This window comes from Myiozetetes cayanensis, unplaced genomic scaffold (assembly GCF_022539395.1).
Source record: "Myiozetetes cayanensis isolate MyiCay16 unplaced genomic scaffold, myiCay2020 scf3, whole genome shotgun sequence".
Lineage (NCBI taxonomy): Eukaryota > Metazoa > Chordata > Aves > Passeriformes > Tyrannidae > Myiozetetes > Myiozetetes cayanensis.
Genome location: NW_026087521.1, coordinates 22,978,925 through 22,994,279, shown reverse-complemented (window position 1 = coordinate 22,994,279; position 15,355 = coordinate 22,978,925). Strand labels below are relative to the sequence as shown.

Sequence of the window (15,355 nt, the reverse complement as noted above, 5' to 3'; positions counted from 1 at the left end):
CCCTAGTAACCCCAAATTCATCTCATCCTAATGGGATGAGAACATTCCACACACAACATAGTCAGAACACTGACTTCTTAAGACCACTTCCAGACAGTGAGAAAACAAGACTGCATTCTGTGTATGAAAGTAAACAGCAATGGCACAGCAGGGTCAATGACTGGAGTCAGAAGTTGCAACATGGTGAAGAAAAGTGAGCCTATGGGGAGCTTTCGAAGAACCTGTTCTACAAGGCTGCAGAAATCCTTTAATTTCTGAGCAAATGTGTCTTTCTTTGAAGGATCAGTGTACTTACTAATGAATCATTGTTCACATGCTCTGCATTTTATTTCATAAGGATCTTCTTTTCAAGCTCTACTACTCTCCTCCCAAGTGCTTTTCTTTTCTCCCAGAAGATATAACTTTTTTTTTTTACCTCAGCCTCAAGAAAAGCTCCAGCCTTTACAGCAGAACAAATTAAGAGCAGCTGACCAGCAACTCCGGCCTTCTCAGACTTGCAATATGGTGCATATGGCATGAGAGGTAAGGAAAGCTCTGGGAAGGGCAGGGGCTGAAGGAGATCCTGAGAAGGCAGTTGCAGAATGAAACGTTATGGGAATCTCTAAAAGACCAGAGTATACGGTATGTAGAGTAAATGCCAGAAGATTTTAAGAGGGTTCTGCATAGCATTTCCCAATGGCTAACAACCTGAGAGCATCAGCCTTTCTCTTGTGAGATGCAAGCCATCCAGCATCTTTACCCCTGGGAAGATAGAACCATCACCACTGGATCACCAATGGGAACCATAATCCTTCTCTGCAAAATCTAACAAATTCTTCCTCCTTTGAAAACTATGGTTCCCTTTATTTTTGTTACAGTTTACAAGATAACAAGGTTATTTTAATCATTAATACAGCTATCCCTTTCTAAACGGAGCAAACCCTCATTAAATGGAGTCAGACAAGCTGCATGGAAAACTGAAATCCTCTGTTTATCCACTCCAGCAGCACAAACTTTCCCCCACCCCCTCTTCCTTCCTTCCCCCCTACCTCCCTCTGCCCTGCCCTGTAGGGATTAACAGTTCATTAGTCATTTTGATTTTAAATTTGGTTTACTTGCTTGACAACATAGAAATTTATGAGAGATGCAGTCACCATCAACTTGCAACATAAGCTACTGAATGTCATCCAGTTCATGATCAAATATCTCAATTTTAGATTTGGTTCCCCAGACCACAAAATTTTATCAAAATGTCTTACAGCCTGTGATCTTTGTAAAGTCCAAATTTTATATAGTTATCACTTTTTTGAAAATCTTTATAGTTAATCTTCAATTTTTTTTTTTAGGCAATAAACATTTTTGATTTTTAAAGTATGAATCTAAGTTCTTTTTAATAAGCCTACGCCTTTTTTAAAAAGTAAGCAAAATTATTTATAAATTTGTTCACAGCCTTGATTCTTCTATGGAATATTAATGACCTGTTTTAAATTTTTACTTTAATGTTTAATCTTTGCTTATAATAGTAAACAGGTATTCCTTTGGAAATAACTAAATGTATACTTCACACAATTATTAGGAATTATTTGCTAAAGGTTCAATTACCTTGTGTCATTGAACTGCCAAGCAGTAAAGGTCATTTCAAGGTCATGGTAAAGTACTGAACAGAACACAAGTAATGATAGACATTAGAACATATTTCCTCAAGGTTTACAATATTCCCTTTCCTTTTCTTCTTCCCTTATTTCATAGGATTTATATTAAAATTTAAGAGTTTCCTATTCCACACAGATTTTCAAAACAGAACCTCCTTCGTTTTTCTACCTCCTTTATTTTCTCCCAAGGAAATTAAACACTATAAAAATGCTTCTTTAGTCGAGCAAATCCTTTCCGTTTGCATAACAGACTGACATGGTGCTGATACACACAATAACTCTGTCTCAGTGTGTCCCAAAACTTCAAACAAAACTTCACTTTTGAGTGAAGAAATGCTCTTAGATCTAAAACCCACACAGCAAAGTGCCTCCATGGTTAAATAGCCAAAAGAACATGATTAAGCAAGAAAAAGATTAATTTACCTGACAGGACATCCACTCCATACTCAGTTTGTGGCAACAAGAATTCAGCTGAACCACAGCATCAAGTCATGGCCCACCACTAGGACTGGGTTGCATTTCAGACAAGACACAGAGATTTGGCTGAGCTTTATGGAGCCACTTAGTCATTTACTCCTTCCTTGCTCTTAGGGACTCACCTATTCCCTACTCCCTTCAGCAGAGGTTAAAAAACCCCAAACACAGGGCAAACAAGAAATGAGGAAAGAGGATCTGGAAAGGACAGAGATGAAAAAAAGCACTAAAGCCGTAGGACCATAAATCATCTAATCAGTTCCCCAATTTTTCTCAGTCAAGATGCAGCACCTCTCATTCCCATCCTGGTTGGTATCACTCCCAGCTCTTTCCCCTCAACAACCCCAGTCCCTTGAACCTACTGTCCTATCGGTCTCTGTCTTTTCAATAGTTTCCTGGTACCCACATCCATCACTTCACCAACCTTTTATTACTATCTTCCCTTCTCTTTTCACCAGGGAGCATCATTCCAGAACTCTTTTCAGCTCTAGTGTTGTTTCAGTCTCTTCTACTGCCCTGGGTATCAATGATTTTCAAGAACTTGGAAGGAGGAAGCAATATTAACAGTGTAACAAGCAGGCATTGGGGGGGAAAAGAGGAACAAGGAAGATCACAGAATCTGGCGAGCTGGAAGGGACCCACAAGGACCATCAAGTCCAATCTTTGGTCCTGCAAAGGACCATCCCCAAGAGTCACACCATGTGCCTGAGAGTATCATCCAAACACTTCTTGAACTTTGTCAGGCTTGGTGCTGTGACCACTTCCCTGGGGAGCCTGTTCCAGCACCCAATCACCTTTGGGGAAGAACCACTTTCTAATATTCAGCCTAAACCTCCCCTGACACAACTTCAGGCCACTCCCTCAGGTCCTGTCACTGGTCAACAAAGAAAAGAAATCAGTGCCTGCCCCTCACAAGGAGACCGTAGACTGCAATGAGGTCTCCCCTCAGACTCCTCCAGGTTGAACAGACCAAGTGACCTCAGCTCTTCATATGGCTTCCCCTCAAGGGCCTTCACCATCTTGGCTGCCCTCCTTTGGATACTCCCCAATAGCTTAATGTCTTTCCTATACTGCAGTGATTAAAACTGCACAAAATATTCAAGGTGAGGTCGCACCAGTGCAGAGCAGAGCGGGACAATCACCTCCCTCAACCAGCTGGCGATGCCTGATGCCCCCAGGACACGGTTGGCCCTCCTGGCTGCCAGGGTACTGCTGACTCATATTCAACTTGCCATCAACCAGGACTCCCAGGTCCCTTTTCATTGTACTGTTTTCCAGCACCTGATTCCCCAGTCTGCACGAACATCCAGGGTTGTCCCATCCCAGGTGCAGAATCTGGCACTTCCCCTTGTTGAACTTCATATGGTTGGTGATTGCCCAGTCCTCCAATTTGCTGAGGTCTCTGTGCAGGGCCTCCCTGCCTTCGAGGGAGCCAAGAGCTCCTCCCAGTTTTGTCATCTGCAAACTTGCTTAGTATCCCTTCCAGTCCTGTGTTCAAGTCATTTATGAAGATGTTGAAGAGCACAGGGCCTAAGATGGAGCCTTGTGGAACCCCACTAGTGACAGGTCACCATTCTGATGTTCCCCCATTCACTATTACCCTGTGTGCTCCACCTGTGAGCAAGTTGTTCACCCACCACATGATGTGTTTATCCACCTGTGTGCTGGACAGTTTGTCCAGATGATACTGTGAGGGACAGATTTGAAAGCTTTACTGAAATCCAAGAAGATTACATCTACCGGTTTCCCTTGATCAAATAGGTGGGCAACCTTGTCATTACAGGAAATCAGACCTATGAGGACTGATAGGTAGGACTTTTCTCTCATGAAGCTGTGCTGGTAGTGAACAGTGACTGCATTGTCTTTCAGGTGTTTTTCAATAATTCCCAGAATAATCTTCTCCATAACTTTACCAGGCACTGAAGTGGAATTGACAGGCCTGCAGTTTCCAGAGTCCTCCTTCTTGCCCTTCTTGAAAATTGGGATGTTCACCAGCTTCCAGTAAGGTGGGACCTCTCCGGATTACCAAGACCACTAAAAAATCATTAAGAGAGGTTGTGCAATGACATCAGCCAGCTCTCTGGATGAGTCCCATCAGGTCCCACAGATTTGTAGGGATCCAGCTTAAGATAAGAACAACAAGGCCTGCTCCAAAAATTTTGGGTCATGAGGCCAAACACAGTGACACCTAGTCAAACCAACACTCAGAAGATAAGTCCCCAAGAACAGACAAAGTAGCCAGATACATCAGGTGAGCCTAAAAGTACAGTATGCAGTGAAAAGTGTGACACAGAAGTCCACGCAGCACATTTTATGCTGAAAACATACTGGAACCATAAAATGACCACTGTCAACAGATGTCTACCTTTTATCTCAGCACTGTGCCTTTTTCATGATAGTGGCTCATCACTATCACAGAAATCCACAAAACTAAAAAACTGTTGGCCTCCTAACAGCACCATCCAATCTTGCTGTCTGTCCTAAGTCAAAGGCACTTCCCTGAATCGCCCTCAAGGGGCCAGACAGTTCTTGCTACTTCAAGCTGCTGGATAACTGCACCAAATAGTGCTGTGCTGCTTCTGCTCTGGCTCAACACAGCCAAGCATTCAAGACAGTTGCTAAGTGCCTGGGCGAAAGAAGCAGACCATCACCACAAGCACAGCAAACATTTGGATTTAAGCCAAGTATTTGCAAGAAGACCTGGACACTCCCACCAGCTCAATTCCTGTCATGTTCCCCCACTCCAACGTTCACCCATGCTGCTCAGATACATACTCAGCTGCTCTCCTGTTTGTTCAGCAGGCAGCACCTTTCATCCCTACACAACTCTCAATAACCCACAAGGCCAGGCAACCTCTCCCAGATAAGGAAATTAGGCACTGTTTCAAAGCACTTGCCTTAGAAAAAGTATTTTAAGGACATACACAGCACAGATTTATTTAAGCTGGAGAAGGCAAGGTCAATCAAATGCACCACATGCTAACACAGGCAGACAGAGGACCCCAGGACAAACGTACTGCACTCCACAGTACTGGGAGCCCTGCAGAATGCACCTGTTCCTGCAAAGCCTGGCTTAGCTCTCTGGTGACACTGTGGCATCACCAAAATCCATTTCAAAATCTAACAACCTGTTTGAACCTTAAAACTTCTGATCTAAACAGGAAAGAAGTTTCCCCTCTATCGCATTTCAAAGCAAAAATATGTCTAATAATGATTAGTACAGGCACCTTCTCAAGTAGTTTACCTTTGAATTGAGTTCGAAATACGGAAAGAACAAAAATACCCTATTTTCTTGAGAAAATTTCTCATATTTGAAACTACTGGGATATAATAAAAATTGACACACTTTAAGTCTATTTTCTCCTACCAGTGGAACATCAAACAAGCAGCACTTCAGAATGCAAGTTAAATGTTCGGCCCCTTAAGTTACCTACTGACTACATGAACTTGAGTTTTAGCAAAGTACTGGCTTCTCATCAAACCTGAACTACAGTATTATAAACACATTTAAACCAATCTCAAATAAGGCAGAACAACCTGTTCTGTCAACCTCTGTCTTCCTCCCACTCACACCACATTTGTAAATTAACTGTTGATAAAATGTATAGAATATGAAAATGAACTCAGTCTCTGTCCTGCTTAATTCTAAACTGCATGGGTTTACACTAAGGATGTTTGTCAGTTATTTCTTCCCTTTGAATGCTTAGTGGCTAAATAATGAAGAAATACTTCTAGTTGGCAAATAACGATTCCAGTGCCAAATGTTATTACAAGGTATTGGACCAGCTCTGACTGTGGTAAGAGTCTACAGGGATCAGAACAAATATTCTTTATTACTACAGGGCAAATAACCTATACTATGTATTACTCCAGAAATACATGCTGCCACATAAAAAAACCACAAAAAACACTACAAAATTAATTATCACTAAACCCTCGCACTAATTCCTGTCAACCATAGTCATAAGTACTGCAGAATAGTTGGTGCTGTGTTACTGCAGAACAGCTAGCATTTCACACAAAGTAAGAATGTCTTCTAGGAAGACATTAGCAGTTATTGCTATCTTGCAATATAGCAGATGTCCAAATCTAATAAACCCTATCACCTCTGCATCCACATGGACTGAAATGAGTATATGTGTGTAAAATAATTTGCCCTGAGTGCTGATACAGTCAGTAGTAACTATCTTGTCACTCTTTAGATAGAAGTTACAGAAACTACCAGTTCAATGATGGTTTGTCTGTCTGTGTTTCAACTTCATAGACAACTTAGTCTGCCAAGGTCCAATTTATAACCAGGTTCTGCCATGATAAAATTAATAAGTTGTTTGACCACACAAACAGGGTCTAAAAATGTTTAGCACTGAAGAATATTTATTACTCTGCAAACTTTATGATAAAAATCAGTAACAGATTTGTCCTTTTGACCATCAAATACTTCTAACAGTTTTTCCCTTTGTGAAAACATGCAGACAAATTTGAATCCTGTGCTGTTTGAATGCTGCAATTACATACAAGTCATAGTTATAAATACCAGAACTTGCAATGAAAACTCCAGCCAAGAAGTATTTTCCAGTGGGATTTTCCTGAGGCTCTTCTTGTCAAGAAATAGAGTTTACTCCTGTTATTTTAATAAAACAAGAACTTAAAAAAAGAAAAAAGAAAGAAAATAAAAAAATCACATATCCTTAAGGTTAATATTCCTAAAGAATATATGCACTTTTTTAGGGTTTGTTCTTTGTTTAAGTTAGGCAATGTGCACAACAGATTTTAAAAACAATCCAAAAGGGACAGAGCCTCAGAAGAAAAGAGGCAAAGGATGGTTCTGGATTTGAAAAAAAAAACAATCCTGTTGAAAGAACTGTAGCAAGCACCATAAAACCTGGATTCTAATTTCCCACCCTGGACTTTCTATACATTTAAGTCAGAGACTTCAAAGAGTTCAGATTTTCCACTTTGGGCTAGCATCACATCCATTTCTACATGAGCACGTTGGTCAATCTATAGACACTTAAGGGACACAAGGGCTCTTCAGACCAACTACCCTTCAGGACTACATATTCCTGAAGTAACTAAAATTAAATTATCATACCTTTAAAATGCTGGTTCTACACGTAATCCGTAAGACTGAAGTGTTATATTTTCTTACTATCAAGCTAAGCAAACATTAGTTCAATTTATATTTATGCCCCATGTGAACAAGGGCAGGTTTCAAGCATTTAATTGCAAGACAAAATTTCAAAAATAAATTAAAATAATTATGTACTCAGATGTATTAAAAATACATAACACCATAATATATGTATCTATTGCCCTTATGCTTGGTAAGATTTTCCAAAATCCAATTCAATTAACAACGTCAGCACTAGGAATTAGCATGTGGCCAGGAATGTCAGGACTTGTATCTAAATATCTCCGCATGCCATCATAATGGCTGTTCAAGTACTTCAGAAAGAAGATTAAAAGCATGACTGAAGATGTCGTTAAATTTTTACATGAAGGATCTTTTCTTTTAGTTCATCTGGTTGAACAAAAGCTCATATTATTGATCCATCACTTTTCTGATTAGTCTGATGAAGGAAGAATTGACTTATGTCTGCATACTTCTGTATGGTACAACACAACTGCATTCATTTAACAACTAATCAAAGACAATGACATACTTAGGAAGATATCATTTAGTTTTGCTTATCAGTTGCTTAGCAAGAGCAAATCTCAAGCTCCTGAAAATGAAATACTGCAACACAAAATGATAAAAATGTCTTGTTTTGATTTAGTATCACTTGACTGCCTAAACACACTTCAAATAATTTACTTCCAGATGGTACTAAAATCTATAAATTACTTCTTCTTTTCCCTCACAGCATGAATAAACTGAAGGTCAAAACCAGTTTTAACTTAATTTATTCTTGAATTAGTTAGGTAGGCTTTTTCAAAGCTTATAACAAAACCAATTTTTTTTACCCAAGACACTCTGTTGTATTGGTATACATCATAGAGTTGGTTTTGCCTTTTAATTAATTTTATTTAGTATTAAAAACTGTCACTGCTATAAAATAAAAGACACATTATGAAAGTAATCTTATAACCTTGCCTAAGGTTTAAAAAGTTTACCATATTTTAATACTTTCACAATTTAGATGAAACAAAAATATGTACAGAGCCCTTTTAAGTATGTACAAAAGACTACTGGAGAAATAATTATATGGTATCAAATTACATTCATTGGTTATTACTACACACCTGCCCATAACTAAGTAATTGTTTTAGAACTTGTTCCCATTGACTAGAACATAGCAAGGTTAACATCTAGAAATAAACAATGCATGGCTACTCTGTTACTATAACATATTCAGATTTAAATAAGAGTTTTTCCCAGGTATACAGTTTTGAAACAATGATCTTCATATTGTATACAAGCTTAACAAATATCCAAAAGGAGAAACAGCATTTGCCCTCTTGCAACTGAGGAACACTTCTACTGCAGACATTCCGCTGAAAATGTCAAATAAAGCCTAATTCAACCCTCTCAAATTAAAAAAAAAAAAAAAACCACAACATTTTAATACAAAACCCCAGAAAGGTTTTACAACTGTTTTATCTGCCCTTAGAATATTTTCTATTAGATAAAAGCAAAGGTTGCATAAATCTCAGCCAACTTCACACAGGGTTTTATGGTCATTTTGTTCAAAATGTGTGAGGTCTACATATCACATACTTAAGCTTGCACAGATCCACAAGAAAAATTGAACTCCTAGTATGCACTTTGCTAGAACCCAACACACATTGCAGAAGCCCAGCTCTACTTCTATAAGACCCTGGATATTTTCAAGAGCTGAAGGATTTTACCTGTCCACTTTCTTCTACTGGAACTGTGGTAAGTTAAGTCTGATATACCGCTTTCACACCCACTGCTCCCACTCTCTTGGGCTTACAGACTGCTTTGAATTCTGCTTACCTTCATGTTAAAAGGCAAAGCCCAATGCTGCCAAGAGCTACCAGCTACATTTCTAAGAAGCATAAAATTACACAGCCCTCCTTAACCTCAGTATTGCCAACAGTCTAAAAAGTTTAACTCCAAACCTCTAAAATTTGTGCAAGCTTGATGGGCTTTTGGTTGGGTGTGAGTCTTTTTGGTTTGTTTTTTGTTGACTGGTTCTTTTATTGTCCTCAAATTCACTGACTTCCAGATAGAGAAAATGGTGTTTGGCTCTCTTGACAGTCAAAGCTTCATCACAGTTAAACTGGTCATAGAGTTTTGTGCAGGAGAGACTACTGCTTTTCAGCTGCTGTCAGCTCAGTTATGTAGTCTCCAATTGAAGGAAAAAGCCGGGTACCTGGAATTTATTTTTAAACTTGTTCACAACCAAATGCAACTGCAAAATTCCACACCACATAAGAGAAGGTAAAGCTTCCAAACACAGTCAAAATTAACTTTCATCAGCTACAAATGCTGTTACTTTACACACATAATCAACTGTGGTAATAAAGCAAAGTCTAGGTTAGATAGCTGTTGCACAGCTAAGAGTTAAAACAGCAGCATAAGGGTTTATTTCAGAGTCCTCTGACTCAGGTTCCTATAATTACTAGTACTTAAGAGTTTGAGTTATTTTTCCCTTCAGCAACTCCTCTACTAAATGAAGTGAATTTTTGCAACTGAGACACTGCTTGTCTTTCAGCCACAGTATAATGCAGTCTAGGCAATAAATTCTTTCCTACTGTGTGCTTTGCAATTACAATTCCTCACTGATACCATAACTCAACATGGTAATAAAAAATAATCAGTATTTATCTAATGCCTGTGGATTAAAACCTTTCTTACACTCTTGAAATGAAGTAGAAGTTAGCTGGTTTTAGAAGTTATGAAACATACCCAGACAAGGAGCAACAGATTTCTTTTCACTGTTCCACAGTACCCCAGCATTCCAACTATGATGAGGAAACAGCAGACTGCAATCATAACTGGGTGGACCACAGGAAAGTAAGTCAAAATGACAGCTTCCTCCACCCTAAAACCAATCAGAACCACAATCAAAAAAAAAAAGTACAATCACACAAAATGATACAGAAGAAAAACACAGTATAGCCATTAAAAAGTAGCAGATATGTTCTTTTCAGTACCTTACACATTTCACAGCAATCTCTTCTACATGGTATTAAAGTCAAATGCTGCATTCAGGTACCAGAAAGTAATGCATTCTCCAAAATCTCTCTGGAGCAAAGGCAGTCTCCCTGCCCTGCACTTGCACAGTATGCAGCACAATGAGGCCCTGTTTCATCACTAGGGCTCATAAGCACTGCTGAAATAAAACTAACAGAATTCCTAAATCTCTGGACTGAATAAAGTATTCAAAACTAAACGGTAATATGATATGGTTACATGTTGTCAAAGGGCCAAAAATTGATCCCTGTCAGAAGAGAAAGGAACAGGACTGAATTTCTATTTTTCTCCCTTTTCTAATTTCAACTGATGCCAGAAATAGTGGCAAAAATACACCTTTCAACAAAACAATAGCTTAACTGAAGGTTTCTTAACTCTACAAAATAACAACATACACCCCAATCAGTCACCCTCACAGATTAATAGATTTAACTAAAGTTTTACCTTGTTTCTGCAGTTAAAGTGAGAACATTATTCAGGTAGTCTCTCATCCAAGCAGAAACACCTAATACGCTGATGGACATCAACTAAAAAGAAAAGATTAAGTTATTTGTCATGCATTTAAAACAAACTGCAAGGTCATTCATAATTTAAGCTGAGGATTCGTCATCACTAACATCTTTCACGCATCGATTTAGTTGAACAGCATCTTGCCCCCAAAATTGTACTGCTACATGCTTAGAGCTGGTTTATTACTTAAGTATTAGGTAGCCAGTGATAAGAATCGTCTCTTCCAGTATGCAAAATTAATGTCTGCACCTGCTTTCCCAGGCCTGATGCCTGCCTGGTACCCAACAGAATACCTTCTCTTTCACCCTGTGATGTTCTGCTGGCTCCTGTCCCACCGCTGCATAACATACCACAGAAACAACAGGGAGGGTTTATGCTGCTAAAATCAGTGACCCTTTCAGGGCTCACAAGTGATACCCATCTGCATGAAACTATGAAGCCATGCTCAGCTACACAGCTAGCGAAGAAAAATCTGAAGCCACATACAGGATACAATAGTAACGACAAATCTCTCCTGTGCGTCAATATACCTTGGGGGTAAATAGAAGAATCTGATTCTCTCACTCATTCAGACTGAGTCACACCATGAACACTATGTCTCAGTTTCCTCAACCATAAAATGACAATAAAACTCACTATGTTTCAATAATAAATGCCAAATCATCAAAGTACCTGGGGGGTACCTGACCTGTTAGTCACTTCAGAGGCATAAAGCCACTACACTCATTTCCAAGACTGCTCCCACAGTAAGTAAATCCCCGAGACTGAACTCACCTAAAATTGCCACCACCTCAGCAGACATGGATTTCTGTCACGTGATGGCTTTTACACTTCAGCACACCTGGGGCTTACCAGGAAAAGCTCTGGCCACTGATTTTCCTGAGAAGTCAAACCTGAACATATTCAGAACCTGCCATGCTGTGACAGCACCAGCTCTGATGCTGCTGTAGCAGAGATCCTGCTAGAGGACAAGGTACTCTTCACTCAATCTCACATGGGCACCTAAACCTGAACCATAGCTCAGGGCCTGAACCTAAAAGACAGAACCTGAGAAGCATAGTCTAGCTGAGGGATGGAGACCTAAGCATGCCGATTCTTCTGAACACTACTGTGTTTGTGCATTGTATAGGGGTATGACAGGACACCTCAGCATTATACTTACAATTTCTTAAATCAGTTAGAAGTGCTAATCTCCTCTGTTGCCTTCAACATCTACCTTCCACATGCCCTTGTATTTCCCCAAAGTTGTTATGAAGAATAAGTTAACTGGCTCAAGCCTAACACAGGAAAAGCCACTCTGTGTCCTCACCAGCTCCTTTGCCTGCAGCATGCCCACAGCAGGCTACTTCTGCCTTTAAAATTTCACAAGTGCCAGCAGGTAGCCCACAGCTTCTTCCTGTTTCTCAGATCTGATGCACAAAGTACAGGCACTGCCTTGGTTCTTGGGTGCTGCCAGCAAGAGCCCTGGGTGCTTGGCATGCTGCAAGCATAGTCCTGAAAGCTAGTGAGTGATACCAGTCTACTGTGTTCACCCATCTTCTTTATGCTCTGTGGGGTCTGTTTGGGCTGGTGGAACAGTAAAGAACATTTTCTGTTGTGTTATTTGCATGAAGCTGCAGGAACAAGGAAAAGATGATGACTGGAATCTCATCCTAATTAAATTCCTCAACAACCAGCTATCTCCTTGGAAGAAAGCATTAGGCAAACATACGACACAGGTAGTTAAACACATGAGAGTTAAACAAGACTACACGCAGACAGCCTACCTTCTTATGGTCAAAAAGCAACACAAAACATTTTTAACCCTCCACATCTCCCTGCAAGGCTTGTTGATACACACAGAAAAGCATTAGCCCACATTTCACTTTGTTTACAATAAAATACTTAAGATAAATTTGGTTACTTCACTTTATAACCACCTTCAGCAAGCAGCACAGGAATTACACCAACACCAGCAGTACAACTCAGCCCAGGCACTCAATAGGCAGGAACAGTATCAACAGTAACAACCTCCCCAAAAACCTCGGTGTGCATCCAAGCCTACTAGCAAAGAACAGCAGGCACATCACTGCAATTCACTGCCATGTGACTTTCAAAGAGTCGTGGGCAGGGGGGCAAGGTCCTGATAACAGTTCTTTTTGGTTCGTTTGAACGATGGCAAAAAGGTGGCCCCACAAAACTGGCAGCCCCTACTTCAGCCATTATTTGGTAACTAATATGTAAAATACAGTTAGAAATCTGTATCAAGCAATCAGATGAAAGAACACAAGTTTATGACAAATAAACTACTAAGATATTTCTCACATTAGCAGTTACATCAGTTCACCAAAAAGTTTTCATTCAAGCTCCTCTGATGACAGCCAGTCTGCTGTGCTGTAAACATAATGTAATAGTATGCAGTAAAACATGCTTTATTTGTTGCAGCTGGCTGCAAAAGTCACTGTGAGTTTAATTCTGAACTGTCACAGTATGTTATATAGCCATCAACATGACACTGTAGAGTTTACAAAACTGCCTGCTGTCACACTTTATTTTAAACATATTTTCACACTGATTAAACAAAGGTAATAAATTATATTTTTATATATGAGCAGTATGCACACAATAATATATTACATTTTAAAATGAATTTATTACGTTTTTAAAGCTGCTAGGGCTTTCTCAGACAACTTAATTACAATATCCAACAATAGACTCAAACTATTAGGAGCAATCGTTTCCAAACACAGCTTAATTGTCCTTGGAACTCTCTTCCACAATTTATGCATCAAAATGAAAATATAAAATCATGTGTTATTCATTAAATATATATTTTAAGCCATTATTGTGAAAGTCCTACTTACAGTGTCTTTCAGGCCATACCTAAACTGGAAAATAAATCTGCATTTTCAATTAATAAATGAACATGGATTTCTGTCTTTAAGGGAGTAAGACCAATGGCTGTTGCTGTTTGCACATCTGTGTTCATCCTTTCATCATTTTTTTCATTCAAATATTCTAACACCTTCCTTTTTGACAATGAAAGTTGCTGTGCTCAGATTTAAGAAGAGTTTTTTTAAGATTATTAAATTGGAGGAAAGAATAAAAGTATCTTCCATACCAAAAATCACACACCATTCTTTTTATTCTAACAGATGGGATATACAACTTCAAGCCATGCTCTGGTACCCATAACAAAATGCTGACTAGCAGCACAACAGACCAACTTGCTCTGCACGAAAAGGTTTCCAGCTCCAAGGAAATTACTTCCAAGATATGACCACATTCATCAGAATATATCCTTTTATTTCAGTTTAAAAAAAACAAAAAAAAAAAGAAAATTTTCCAGTTAAAATTGATTTGGGTAACCTGAACTGTGACTTACCAAATGGCAGGGGGGCATAAATCACTACAAGGTCATGAACAGAGCATGTTGCAATGCTTTCACAGGATTTTCACAATTAGGTTCAATATTCAGATCATTGAACAAACACAAATAACTCAGATCCCTGGGTAAACAGAGAACTACATTTTTTGGGGACAGAGGATAAGGGCAGTGAAGGGCAGGACAAGAGGTCTTGTTTTTCTGTATTACCTGGCAAAAGCATTTAGGTGTTTAGAGAAACAATAGCATACAAAAAAGGAAAATCCCCAACTCCCTATTAATGCACTTTTTATTCTATAGACATGCCAACATTTAGTTTTAGCTAAGCTTCCTACAGGATTATGCCTTGGTCCCCTCCCACTTGCAAACAGCTGAAGCACATTCATATTTGCACTTTGAATCCAGTTTGCTTGCACAGCTGCACCAGTAAGTTAACAACCTGCTCCATGTTTGGTAAGGGCTGGAACTTCCACACTTTGCAGTAAGGCAACTGCTGGAGAACCAACAGGTTGCTAACGGGTCACCCTCCTGGGGCACACAAGCAAGTTTTCCAGCAGCTGGCTGTTCAAGGCTCCTAGAGCAAGCACAGCAGAAAGAACAAGCTAGGGGCCAAACATGCAAACAGGCTGAGGTATAGTTCTATTGTATGCAGACCCACAACAAGGGTAATTCACAGCAACACTCAGAACTCAAGTGTCCCAATCACATCACAAGCCACACATCACCATCAAGCTGATATGCCTTCCCATATACACAATATACTCTTAATTTTGTTTCTGTAAGAGCTTGCTTTTTATTCATCCTAGATGCAGGCAAATTACTTTAAAACCCAGCATATATATATATATATAAACTGGAAAAGGGAAAAAAGTGTGTATTTCCTATGATCCACAGGACTACACATCAGAGGGTTGTGGGTTTATCAATTAAGTTTTCTGTTTTACACCTCAATACACATGAGCACCCAAAGATGACTAAAATGAACCTGTATTTTTAAATAAATCACACATTCCTGTAAAAATGCACAAAATTAAACTGTCTCCAACACCTTGGGAAATGGCTACAAGATATTTAAAAATTTATTCCTATGAGCCTTGTCTAGTGTCTACCACAGACTCCTGAGATGACAGAGAATCTTCATGGTACAGAAGCAGTGCCTGAAGATTCATGAATAATGCAGTAGCTAGCTTCTACAGAAAGAGATGCAAATTTAAA

At 39.3% G+C, this 15,355-nt stretch overlaps 1 protein-coding gene across 1 annotated transcript in view; it reads right to left on the bottom strand.

Moving 5' to 3' along the window:
* The window catches only part of TSPAN12 (tetraspanin 12), a 45,623-nt gene that overhangs the window by 20,720 nt on the left and 9,548 nt on the right, over positions 1–15,355 (bottom strand). The window contains exons 2-3 of the mRNA XM_050324210.1: positions 10,711–10,793; positions 9,979–10,114 (exon numbers count right to left, since the gene is read on the bottom strand). Of these exons, the coding sequence (XP_050180167.1) occupies positions 9,979–10,114; positions 10,711–10,793 (219 nt within the window). The remainder of the gene's footprint in view (positions 1–9,978; positions 10,115–10,710; positions 10,794–15,355) is intronic.